This window comes from Zootoca vivipara, chromosome 12 (genome assembly GCF_965207765.1).
Source record: "Zootoca vivipara chromosome 12, rZooViv2.hap1.1, whole genome shotgun sequence".
Classification (NCBI taxonomy): Eukaryota; Metazoa; Chordata; class Lepidosauria; order Squamata; family Lacertidae; genus Zootoca; species Zootoca vivipara.
In genome coordinates this window covers 21525106-21537934 of record NC_142595.1, presented here as the reverse complement: position 1 = coordinate 21537934, position 12829 = coordinate 21525106, and the positions used below count along the sequence as shown (strand labels likewise).

General features: G+C 48.4%; 1 protein-coding gene across 2 annotated transcripts in view; it reads right to left on the bottom strand.

Annotated features, from left to right (window-relative positions):
- SOCS7 (suppressor of cytokine signaling 7) overlaps positions 1–11356 on the bottom strand; it is a 31442-nt gene extending 20086 nt beyond the window's left edge. Inside the window, exons 1-3 of one of the 2 annotated variants that reach the window (XM_060281444.2) lie at positions 10083–11356; positions 3920–3984; positions 1698–1802 (exon numbers count right to left, since the gene is read on the bottom strand). In XM_060281444.2, the coding sequence (XP_060137427.2) occupies positions 1698–1802; positions 3920–3984; positions 10083–11158 (1246 nt within the window). In that variant the 5' untranslated portion in view covers positions 11159–11356. The remainder of the gene's footprint in view (positions 1–1697; positions 1803–3919; positions 3985–10082) is intronic. The other variant, XM_035135530.3, reaches the window with a different exon arrangement.
- Positions 11357–12829: the final 1473 nt, after the last annotated feature.

The window sequence follows — 12829 nt, the reverse complement described above, 5'->3', positions numbered from 1 at the left end:
AAAGTGCCCTTGATCTGGGATAATACCTACTGCTGCTCGCTTGGGCGGATGATGGAGAGATATGCATGTGCACACACATGTAGAAACTTCTGGCTTGCGTGGCTAGAACACAAGATTCCACCCTGTGCATTCTGGCCTCACCCACAACCAGGAAGGAATGTGACCCTTGCACAGGAAGGTCCCTGCTTTGTTGTAACAGTGAGATGATAGCATGCTGCCCATAGTCCTACCCGTAGCAGCAAGTGATGAGACTCCATCTCTCTTGCAACACCAATTTCAGGGTTTCCCAAACTTGGGTCTCCAGCTGGGTTTGTTTCTGAGGGAGGGGACTACAATTCCCATCATCCCTGACCACTTGTCCTGCTAGCTAGGGATGATGGGAGTTGTAGTCCAGGAACAGCTGGAGACCCAAGTTTGGGAAACCCTGATCTAGCCTAAAACTTTCCGTAGCATCTAGCTTTCTACGCACTCCGTACCATCTCCTTTGTTAAAGCGCCAGCCCTCTCTTGTCGCCAGCCTCCCACGCACAAAAGGAGCGCATGAAGCGCGATGCAGGAAGTTCATTCATCCTAAAGGGTGGCAAAATCCAAGTGCATTTCCAGCTGTTCAAGGGGAAGATCTGATGCCCAACATAAAGAGGGTGGTGATGGTGCAAGTGCAGGGATAGGAGTCCATTCAAAGAGACACAACTGCTTCTGAGCTTTAGAAAGGAAATCAAATTTAAGGCTGTGCATATAATAAATGCTGCAACATTCCTGAGCTAGATGGAACATAATGAGCAGGTGCAGGCAGCTTCGTTTGTTTAAATCTAGCAGGGCTAAGGTAGCTCCCACCATCCCTGACCACGTTGGCTGGGGCTGATGGGAGTTGGAGTCCGGCAACATTTGGAGAGCCATAGGTTCCCCATCTCTGATCATAAAATCATAAGAGCTGGAAGGGACCCTGGGGCTCATCTATTCCAAACCTCCTGAAATGCAGGAATCTCAACACGCAGTCTCCCATCCAATGCGAAACCATACTGGACCCTGCTTAGCTTTGCAAATGTGCCAGCAGTTCTATTGCTGCACTATTTTATAATTATATATGGACTTGTTTTCAAGTACGCACACAAATGATCCGTCTGCAAGAATCTCAGTTATCCTTTTCTTTTTAGAAAGCAAGCCAGCTTCTGGACGTTGTAACTATGTAAATACGTAGGTTTGGTTTTTTAAAAAAATACACAGACAGAGAGAGGGGGCAACCCTAAGCAGTATCTCAAAAGCCAAAAAGGGTATGAATAGGAATTCCAGGAGTCAAGGGAGAGAGATCAGTGTGACGTATTTGACTCTTTACCCTTCCACCATGGGGAGCAAAAGCAGTGAAATTATGCAAAACAAACAGGCAACTTTGCATAATGCATAAAGGCTGCTGGATTTAACTTCTTGGCTCCGGTTTTGGTTGTGCTGCGCAGGATTTGGGGATGAGGGGGAGGAAGAGAGCACAGAAGATGACACAAGGCGGCTTCTCTGAGAACAAAAACCTGAAGGCTGCGAAGTGCTACACACCAAATGGGTTTTAAAGAGGCTTCCTTCCGTTCACTGAAAAAGATCATTACAAAGCAGCAGATGGAAAAGATGGGGCAGGGACTATTCTTGGGGGGGAGGGGAGAGGGCGAAATGTGCAGTTTTGCAAAAGATAGTTCAGGAGACAAGCAGTACCCAAAAGGCTGAGGCTTCGCCGTGGGGGAGGTGGCGGTGTCGGAGGGTGTGGGGACGTCAGACCGCGCTGGGAGATGTCGACATCAACCAAAGACACTGTCTCACCTAGGAAGATGTGGGGAAAGTAGATATTAGAACCAGCAGCATCCCAGAGCACCACAGGGACTTGCGTTCAAGCCAGCACCCAATCCCCAGGAGTTATTTTTTCACTGCCAGGCCTGCGATCATCTGATGCAGCTGCCTATAAACATGTGCAGATTGCCTTTTCCCTTGCCACTAAGCAACTGCACCCAGCTCTCCTTCATGACTTGTCAAATTTAGAAGATTTCTAGACATCTCGAAGAGGGATGACGTTGAACAACATTGAAATGCCTCCCCAAAACACACACACACTTTAAATTGAAGAGCTTAATAGAGCAAACGTAGAAACCACAAGCTGCATTCAGTTAGGTGTTACTCTGAAATTAATGGTCCCCAAGTTAGTCATGTTGATTAATTTCAACGGGTCTGCTCTGAGCAAGACTTGCATGGAAAGCAACCCTGTATCCCTGGAATGTTAATGATAGAAATTAACGATCATCATCTGATGGTGTGTATCTGAATGGGCCACCCTGCCTTCCCTTCTAAACAGCTCACTAACAGCACGTAATACACCTGGTGATGATCTCCCCACCCCAAACAATACGCAATGGATAAGACAAGCATAAACTTGCCCTGACCTATATTTGAAACCAGGAAATGAATCAAGTTATTCTCTAGCGTTGAAGTCAAAGCCAAGCTCCCTATTGCACTCCTATAACAACTCTGGAGTAAGCACCATTGAACACAACAAGCCATAGATCACATAGGCTTGCCCTCCTTTTGCTAGGTGTTTGGAATGGAGTCGGATCCTCCGCCCTCTAGATTCTCAAATGCATCCTCTGCCACAAGGGCGGAGAGGCACTTTCGGTGTCTGACTCCAAAGGTCAAACTGAACTGCAACCTACTTGCTGTTACATCAAGTAGGAAACTGCTAGAAGTTAGAATCAGCATTTTGCCCTCCGTTTCCTTAGATGCAACTTTGTGGTCTCTGATTTTGTGGATTTATTTTTTAACCACTAACTTTTTAATAATAATAATAATAATAATAATAATAATAATAATAATAATATTCTCTGATCTGGGTGAGCCCATGCAAATTTTCCTAGCACCACACTAATGCCTTTGTCCTCTCAGTCTAGTTGCCGATATTAAACCCAACTTGGCCAGAGGGTTAATGTATTTATTTCTTTAATTTCCTTTCAGTCCTTCCTCCTAAAGGAGCCTAGGGCTGTTATATACAGTGGATGCTCGGGTTTGCGAACGTGATCTGTGTGGGAGGCACGTTCGCAACCCGTGGGTCGCAATTTGGTGCTTCTGCACATGCGTCGAAACCCGGATGTAACCCATTCTGGTACTTCCGGGTTCGGCGCGGAGCACAACCCAAAAAAACGCAACCTGAAGCAGCTGTAACCCGAGGTATGACTGTATAGGTGAGTTGCTGGAAGAGTTGTTTGCACTCTAATAAAGTCCCTTAATCCACTCCACTCTACTCTAATTAGGAATTAGGGATAGTTACTGATAGTGGTGAATTTTAGAGTATCCTCGGTAAAGTTGGAGCAACTGGACATCCTCTGATTTGCTAAGTGTTTTTGGGTGCCACACCTCTCCCCAGAGTACAAGAGGAAGGACTCTCTAAAGAGCCTTTCCCCCATCCTGGGTCCCCGGATGTTGCTAAATTGAAACTCCCACCCATCCATGGTCATTGGTTATGCCAGCTGGGATGAGGGAGGCTGGGCTCCAAGAGTAGTCTCATCCTGCCCTGTGTTTGCAAAGATATGTTTTACTACACATCACACACAGACACTATGTGCACAAAGTATTTTTTTAAAGGCTTACACTGAAATATAATAAAAATGTAAGGATGTCATCACGCAGCCCCCTTCGGAGGATTTGTAGTGCCTCAACCCAAACCTAGATTGCAAAGGGGGGGGGGCAAGCAGAGTGAGCAGGGGCACAGCACCAGTCCCCCCCCCAAAAGGCAGAATCACTCCAAAGCTAGTTATGGGTTTTTTAAAAAATAAAAAGTGGTACTATTCTTAGGTTTAAAGACCCACAGCAACACATTATACATGCACAGATTAATAAAACCACAAGCACTTCCTTTGAGCGAAAAGGAGAGAGAAATCAAGCTGGACACTTACCCGTGAAGAGGGGACCGAAAGCAACTGGAGAAAAGGCACTTTGCGTTCGCATCAATCTCTGTTTTCTATAAAAAAGACGGACAGATGATCCTGTAAATAAGACAATGTTGGGTGTCTGTTCACCTCTCAAGAGGCTCCATCCTTCTACCCACGAATGCTGCCTCAAGAGATCCAAAAACTCTGCTTTTGAATTATACTCTCTGATTATAAGGAGGATAGGGAGAGGGTAGCGGCAACAAGGAAGCACACTATTTCAACACAGGCTGGTTTGCAAGCTCATAGGGCTGCATTCCTATGCACGTTTACCTGGTAGTGTCATTTGGCTCAGTGAGGCTAACTTCCAAGCAGGCATGAATGGTATCGCGCTGCATTGTTAACTCATAAGCTGCCTCAAAAAGGGTAGGGGAGCCAGGCTGAAAATATTTGAAGTAAATAAGACAAACCCAATCATTCTGTTCATTCAGCCCCTGTGATGCTGATTTAGGGAGTTTGAGGTTTTACTCTAAAACACACCTTAAATACAACTTTCCACCTGGGAGAATGAAGCAGGCTCCTGGCTTTAATTCAGGAAAAAATAATAATGCATGCCTCAGCTATCAGAGGGCTACGTCGTCATCTGGCTTCCAAGCCCCCATCCTTAAGAATTAAGATGCAACGAAGCTTCTATACCCCATGGTGGCAGTTATTAAACTCAATCTAACTAGACGTGATTTGAGGAATCACTAGTATCCAAGGTGAAAGACTGGCATTCTTCAGGGGCATCAGCACCCCAATAAAGTTTCCCTTAGAAGTTGTGGTCACTTTACAGCAGGCATAGGCAACCTTGGCTCTCCAGATGTTTTGGAACTACAACTCCCATGATCCCTAGCTAACAGGCCAGTGGTCAGGGATCATGGGAGTTGTAGTTCCAAAACATCTGGAGAGCCAAGGTTGCCTATGCCTGCTTTACAGAGTCAACCAGATTTCTGTGTTAAAGATGTTAGAAGGGCAGGAATTAAATTAAATCAATAACGCTTGCTTGTTCACAAAGCACCAACCTGCTCTTGTTCTGCTACTTCTGCCCCCTTTATGCTTGGATTTTTCAAACTACTTTTATGACATTATAAAAACACATTTGTTTTTCAAGGTCAATTTCTACGCTATTATCGCTATTTGGTGAGTGTCTTTGACTGCGTTTAACTAATCTGGCACCCTTTCCCACTCTATACATACCATATGCACAAAAGGGATGGGTCATATCTGGCTTTCAGCATTCTGATGTATCACCAGCTAGACATCGCAATATACTGATATATCACGATGTCCGAAATATGGATGGAGCTATGGAGAGGCATCGGCTGGATTCATGTTTTTCCCCCTGAATAGTAATTTTTGCATAACACACATACACCATAATCTGCAATATATTGCCAAGTTAAAAATTATGAAACCAATTATCACAATATGGACTTCAAACCAGTTTGGGACGATATATCACCCAGTCCCAATACACAAATCCCTTCCTCCCCACCCAATCTTTAACCACAGAAAAGTGTGAGTGAAGAGGTTCTATCCTCTTTTTACTCTCACTGACCATCAGTCCAGCCGCTGCACAGGTGTGCTTAATTTGAAAGTGCACCCCTCCCCCAAAAATCTAAGTTTTACCAGGGGATGGAACAAGGGACATTTGCAATGGTACTCCATTTTCCTCCAACATTTTGGAAGGGAGCTCCTTTTCAACACAGTCTATCCCGCATAGGTACCTGGGCCCAGAAACCACAAACAGAAAATGTGGCTAGACGCCACAAATTATGTCAGCGCTCGTTAACAGGAAACCATATTCTATCACACATTTTAAGTACCCAATTTTCCAAGGGGCCATGCTGACAAATCGGTGGTAATTTAGTCCACCTTCTTCTCCCAGCAGCGAAAATCAAACCGTGGAACAGGTGTGTAGACCACAGTGCATGCACACCACAAATTATTCCACTACGCACCATAAATTTAAAGCACACACCCTGCCCCAAAGAACCCTGGAAAGGGTAGTTTACCCCTCACAGAGCTACAATTCCCAACAACCTCAAACTACAACTCCCACCATTTTTCCTGTGGGGGTGTGTGCTTTAAAGTTGTGGTGTGTATGAGGTAACTAAAATGCCTTAAGATGAAAAAGTGTGTTTCTCATATATGTTTTCAAAAATTTACAAATACACACCTTACAATCAAATTGTTCCAATACATAATAGACTTCCCTCCCCACCTTTCGGACTCTTGGACCCTTCCTCCGCCATTAACCTCTGCAGTTCAGAAACCCCTGACAGAGCAGAGAAAAATGAAATAAATGCTTTGTGGGGAAAACCTCCATAGATAACCCAAACCACATTTTGTAAGCGAGAGCAATAGATAACTAGACAGAAACAAAGTCCAGCCCAATTTTTTGGGGGGGGGGGAATCCTGCCTGTCTGTTGTTTTTTGGTGGGAATTTTCTCTCACTTCAGAGGTGAAAGGCAGCCACCTCTTGAACACAAAATGGAACCCATCCATGCCAACTATGCCTGGAGTTAGAGATCACATCCATATGAATCCCCCCTCAAGGAATCCTGGGAACTGTGGCTTACCCCCCCCACAGAGCTACAATTCCTGGTACCTTTAAACTACAGCTCCCAGGATTCTTTGCGGGAGGGCATGTGGTTCAAATGTAGATGCGGCCAGAGTTGGAATGGGCCATGTAGGCCCACTAATCCCTCCTCGATGCAGGGAACCTAGAGCTATACCATACACAAGAGGTGGCTGTCCATGAAGACCCCCAAAGAGTGAGACCCTACCCCTCTAGAAAGCGTGGAAGGTGGCATAAACCCAATATACTCAACAAAATATCCTTCACAAGCCTCTTCAACTCTGTCTCAAAGACATAGATGATCTTTCTTCACACGATTCCCTCTGGAGCATTAGTCCAAAAACGTGTCTTCTTCATATTGCTGTACTGGTTTTATTTTTCTCTCATTCTTCTACCAAAGGGTTTGGGATACCTGACCCCCCGCTCCTGTCCCCATTTTATATTCACAATACCTCTGTGAAGCAGGAAATGCAATGGCCCGGTCCTCACAGAGATGACAAATCTGTACATGGGCTGAACCACACTGGATGGAAGGAGGGGTCAACCTGGTAGAATATTCCTCCATGAACACGTGCAATTCCTCCACAAAGAAAACCAGCATTTTGGCATTATTGTGTAGGAGGAGGAGTCCGTCATGCAACACCTCTTATGCAATCTGAATTGGTACGAACCAGACACAAGCCCACCCCCTCAGCAAGAACTACCGGTAGCTAAGAGTGAGTGGCAAACTTCAAGTCTAAGTAGAGATACAAACCCAGGAGTCTCGCCAACTCTAGTTTCCATTGGAATAGGAATGGCTTTATAAGCAAAACAAATAATTATGGGTCTTTCCACTCTACCACCCCTGCTTGCTGTCTTACACACACCCATTTACACACACCCATTTACACACACATGGGCCTTAAAAACAAAAAGTAGTGGCAGTACTTCTTGTAAGCTGCCGCCTCAGAAGGGTTTGTATTCTGAAAGGCAGGGTGTAAAATAATTGTAAGAAATAAACAAACACATACACACACCAGCTTGGTTTTTCATTAGGTGCAACATAAATGAATAAAGCTGCCCTAACCAAACCACTGGTCTCTTTATCCCAGACTTTTCCACTGTCATGCAAAGAGGCCCTTCCATGCCCTTTTCCACCAGCACCATTTACTGGAGATGCCTGGGAACTTTTGAATGGAAAGCGCATCTTCTACCACTGAGCTGTGAAAGAACAGACCGAAAAGAATTTATACTAATCACCAGCTGTAACCTACAAAGTTGAGAACTGGTTCGTGAACCCCAGGATTATATACTCTGCTGTTTGCCAACATTAGATTTTAAATGTCTTGCCACCTGCCCTTGGGCAAGACAAGAGTCCATTAGCCTCTATATTGTTTTAAGGATAAAAATAATAAATTATACTTAGAAAGCTTTGCAGCACAGCGGGTCTGGGGAACCAACGGCCCTCCAGATGCTACTGAACTACAGCTCCCATCATCCCTGGCCATTGGCCATGCTTGCTAGGGCTGCTGGGAGATGTAGTTCATCAATGTCTGGAGGGTACACCTATGCTACAGCATTAATAATAATACTGTACTAATAATTTTATTATCTATAAAGAACTATCGCTAAACGTAACTGAAAAATTACAACTAGGCCAGTCTCATCCTACTATGCAATGCTCCTTGAACTCTGACTTCTCCATCTAATTCAGGGGTAGGCAACCTAAGGCCTGGGGGCCAGATGCGGCCCAATCCCCTTCTCAATCCGGCCTGCGGATAGTCCAGGAATCAGTGTGTTTTTACATGAGTAGAATGTGTGCTTTTATTTAAAATGCATCTCTGGGTGATTTGTGGGGCATAGGAATTCGTCCATTCCCCCCCCACACCAAATATAGTCCGGCCCACCACATGGTCTGAGGGATGGTGGACCGGCCCATGGCTGAAAAAGGTTGCTGACCCCTGGTCTAATTGAATCATCTAGGCCTCAAAAACTGGCGAATCCACCATACCGCCACTGTGAACCACTAATCCAACACGTGAACACAAGACTATTTACTCTTAATCCCTGAGGATAGTGAAATTAGCAAAGGCCTTTTTTTTTTAAAGGACTCCTATGCCTCACAGAGAAAACCCATGTTTAGTTCCCTCAACCTTAAAGCCTTCTGTCCACAACTGGAAAACACAACACTAGGTCTCAGATAAGCCACCTTTACTTACACTGCCAAGTGACAATTAAAGACAGAAAACCCACCAGTCGTTGTTTATCTACTGGTTCCCCCACTATGTGTTACCCCTCACCTAGGGATTGTGTGTAACCAACGTGCTGCCCCTCCGGATGCGGTGGACTACAACTCCCATCATTCCTAGCTATTGGAGCTGATGGGGGTTGTAGTCCACAACATCCAGTGGGCACCATGTTGGCTCCCCCTGCTCTAGCTGCCCAACACCAGGGCGTTCCTTTGCAGTCAAAGGTCTTCCACATCTTGAGAGAATCGAGTGAGATGCCTCTCCTGTTCCACGAGGGAAAGGGAATCTACCCTCCAGCTCCCACAAGCCCATTCAAGAGTGAACGCCTTCCCAGGCAGTTCACAGCTTCTAGCCTTTCGCCACCAGAGAACTCCAACCTCCACAATCACCAGTGAAGTCTTCCTTTGGTATTCAGGGCTTAGGACAGGCTTCCTCAGACTTGGCCCTCCAGATGTATTTGCTTACAACTCCCATGGTCCTTAGCTTGCAAGACCAGTGGTCAGGGATGAGGGGAATTGTAGTTTCAAAACATTTGGAGGGCTGAGTTTGAGGAAGCCTGGCTTAGGAGTTCTAACAGAACACAGAAAGATGCATACCAGCTCAGGACATTGGTCTACCTCAGGCATCCCCAAACTTCGGCCCTCCAGATGTTTTGGACTACAATTCCCATATTCCCTGACCACTGGTCCTGTTAGGTAGGGATTATGGGAGCTGTAGGCCAAAACATCTGGAGGGCCGCAGTTTGGGGATGCCTGGTCTACGTAGATGTCTGGCAGTGGCTCTCAAGGCTCTCAAAAGAAGATTCTTTCCAGTCAAAAGAATAGAGCAGCAGGTGAACTTGGGACCTTCTGCATGCAAACCATTTGTGGTTGTAGATAGAAGGGTGGGAAGCAGAATCTCCTAATCCCAAGTGGAAGCCAGGAAGACTGGGGGAGGGGAAGAGATTTTCCTGCCCAAGAAAAGCCAAGACCTAAATTCTCTATCCTTCACAGCATAGGAGCCAACTCCTGGAGGCTGAGGTTCCTTTGAGCTCCCCCCCCCAATGAAATATTGGAGGGAGCAGGCCCCCCCCAAGTTGATGGACATTGCCATTCAAATGGTGTGGGTGCAGCATGCCATGTGTTCGATTATGCAGGATGGGGCTTACCTGGGGCCCCCATATTTTATTCACAGACTCCCTACCTAAATCCATAGCCAGGAAACAAGCACTTGAGAATCCACTGTTACAACCATTGTCCCAGGCTCAGCCTTTGACACCCAGGACGCTCCTCCAACAGACGGCCCCTTACCAGATCCAGAGCTTCCCTCTCCTCACCCCCCTTCTATTCTTTCCTCTTACCTGCCCGACTCTTGCTCCCGACACCCAGGGTGGGACACATCGGGGAGGCTCCCTGCCGTGCCGGAGGTGGCTCGTGGGGCAGCGGCTTGCAGCAGCTCCCTCTCCCCGGCCCGACGTGCACCAGCGGGGGTTGTTGGGTTGCACGACGCTCCGCTGCAGCTTTTGGTGCGGAAAAGGCGGCTCAGGCGAATCTTCAAGGAGCCTTTCCTCGAGGGGGCGGAGGAGGAGTTCGGGCGGTTGACTCCGACGGCGGGCACCGGGCCTGCCGGAGGTGGTGGAGGAGCAGAAACCGGGGTAGTAGTGGTGGTTGCAGCAGCGGGTGCTTGAAAGCGGCTACCCGCCGCGACGACCGGGCTGGAGGAATCTGCCTGCCCGACAGCCGCTTCCACCTCCTCTTCGTCTTCCTCGTCGGGGCCGAGAGCTTCTAACACGAGCAGAGCGTCGCTGGTCTCTTCCCCCGGGGGCAACAAGGGTATCGTGGGCGGCGGGGCCAGAGGCGGCGGAGGCAAGAGGCTCAGGCACGGGCAATCTCCGGGAGGCTTGCCCGGCCCTCCCGGGGCCGTCGGGGGAGCCTGGTGTAGCCCCAAGGCGGCCAGCTGCAACTCCAGGCCGGCTCCCGGGGGGAAGAGAAGGCCGCCAGCCGCCCCGCTCCAGCATCGTCCCCCTCCAGGCTCGCCTTTCGGCGCGTCCAGGAGAGCGCACCTGTGCCTGGCGCACAGCAGCTCCGAGGGCTGTCGAGGCATCGAAGGCGTGGGCAAGCAGGCGGATGGGGAAACCCCCGACGGCTCTCCCGCTTCGCCGGGGCGGAAGACCAGGAGCTGCGAGCCTCGGAGCCCGCCTGCCCTTCCACGATCCCCGGCGACGGCAGCGGAGCTTTCCCCGACGGCTCCGCCGAGCGCCAACCCGGCTGCGGCTGACTCGGCCCCGCCGTAGCCCAGCAAGCGGCTCAGCACCCGGTACGAGGCCGCTGCCGCTGCAACCGCTTCGCCGCCTCCGCCGCCTCCGGGCTCCGCGGCCGCCGCCGCCGCTCCTCCTCCGGCCCGCTGCATCGCGCTAAGGGAGGCGGTGCATTGCATGGAGAAAAAGGCGAGCGGGCCTCGCCAAGCAAGCTGGACGGGGAGGCCGGCCCCGGATCCAGATCGGCTGTCCAAAAAAGCTCAAGGCTTTCGCTTGCTTGCTTGCTTGCTTGCTCGCTTGCCTGGTCGCTTAGGGGCCCGCCCGAGCAGTGGGTGTGCACGCCCTCCGACTTCCCTTTCCGCTGATGCGCCCGATGATGCGCTCTCCAATGTGACCAGCCTGTCCGCGGCTGCGGCTCCTCTCTACGCCGCGTGCGCGCGCGCAGACGCTACTCCCTCCGCCTCCTGCGCACTTTCTCCCACTCCCAGCTGTTCCTTCCAAGCTCGAATGGAAACAGATGTTCGCAAGCCTCGGTCTCCGGCCGATGCAGCCAGCCTCTTGGTTAGACCCCGCCCCATTCGTCGAAAGCCCCGCCGCCCTTCCTAACCCCAACCCCCCCCCCAAAAAAAGTAGGGTTGCCATTCAGTTCTTCAAAAAGGACCTCCGCGAAAATTCTTGAGCCAAAAAACCGCGATTTTTCGACGGACTTTACTTTTTAAAAATATACCTATATTCTGAGTACCGTAATATACACATTCTTCCGAAGGCACATTACCTGTAATAGTTACCGTATGTTTTCTCTACTATAGGGTTGCCATATTTCAACCCAATTAGGAAGACCCAAAAGTTGCATAACACCCAGGACAAAGCTCCACATTTCGGAAATTGCACACACACACCTGGGAAAATCCAGACTTGTGCCAGTCCTATCTAGGGATTGATGCATTGTTGATTTGCAGCCAGGTACCTAACAGACAGAAATCACATGGATGCAGCTTTTCTTCATCAGCACAATGGGCCCAGAATGAGACTTGGAAGGTGAGAGTAGGCAAAATGGCACCTACTTTCCGTAGCCACAACAAAAGATATGAAAAATGCAAAAATACATATATTTTATCCACAACGTGAGAGCAGCAGGGGTTAAAGACTCTAGGAGTCCTGCCTTGTGACCAGGAATTCCTCAAATCCTCGCTATGTAAAGTGATGACTGCTACATAACAAGGGAAGGCATTTTGCACATGCTCAGGGGCACCCCCATTGCAATTTCACATTTCAAGGCAAAAGCCTGGTATTCAATGCAGGCTCCAGAGTTAAACCAGAGTGTGCAGTTTTGCCCAGATTAAGCTTTACTTTTATGTAAGAGCCAGTGTGGTTTAATGGTTAAGAGTGCCAGGCTTGGACCTGGGGGACCAAGGTTCAAATCCACACCCAGCCATGAAGCTCATTGGGTGGGTGACCTTGGGCCATTCACTGCCTCTCAGCCTAACCTAACTCACAGGGTTGTGGAGAAGAAATGAGGATGGGGAAACTATGTATGCCACCCTGAGCTCCTTGGAGAAAAAGGTGAGATATAAGTGCAATAAATAAAATAGATACTTGACCACCTATGGGGATTGATAAAGAAGAAGAAGAAGAAGAAGAAGAAGAAGAAGAAGAAGAAGAAGAAGAAGAAGAAGAAGAAGAAGAAGAAGAAGAAGAAGAAGAAGAAGAAGAAGAAGGGGAGGAGGAGGAGGAGGAGTTTGGATTTATATGCCGCTTTAACACTACCCTAAGGAGTCTCAAAACAGTTAACAATCTCCTTTCCCTTCCTCCCCCACAACAAACACTCTGTGAGGTGAGTGAGGCTGAGA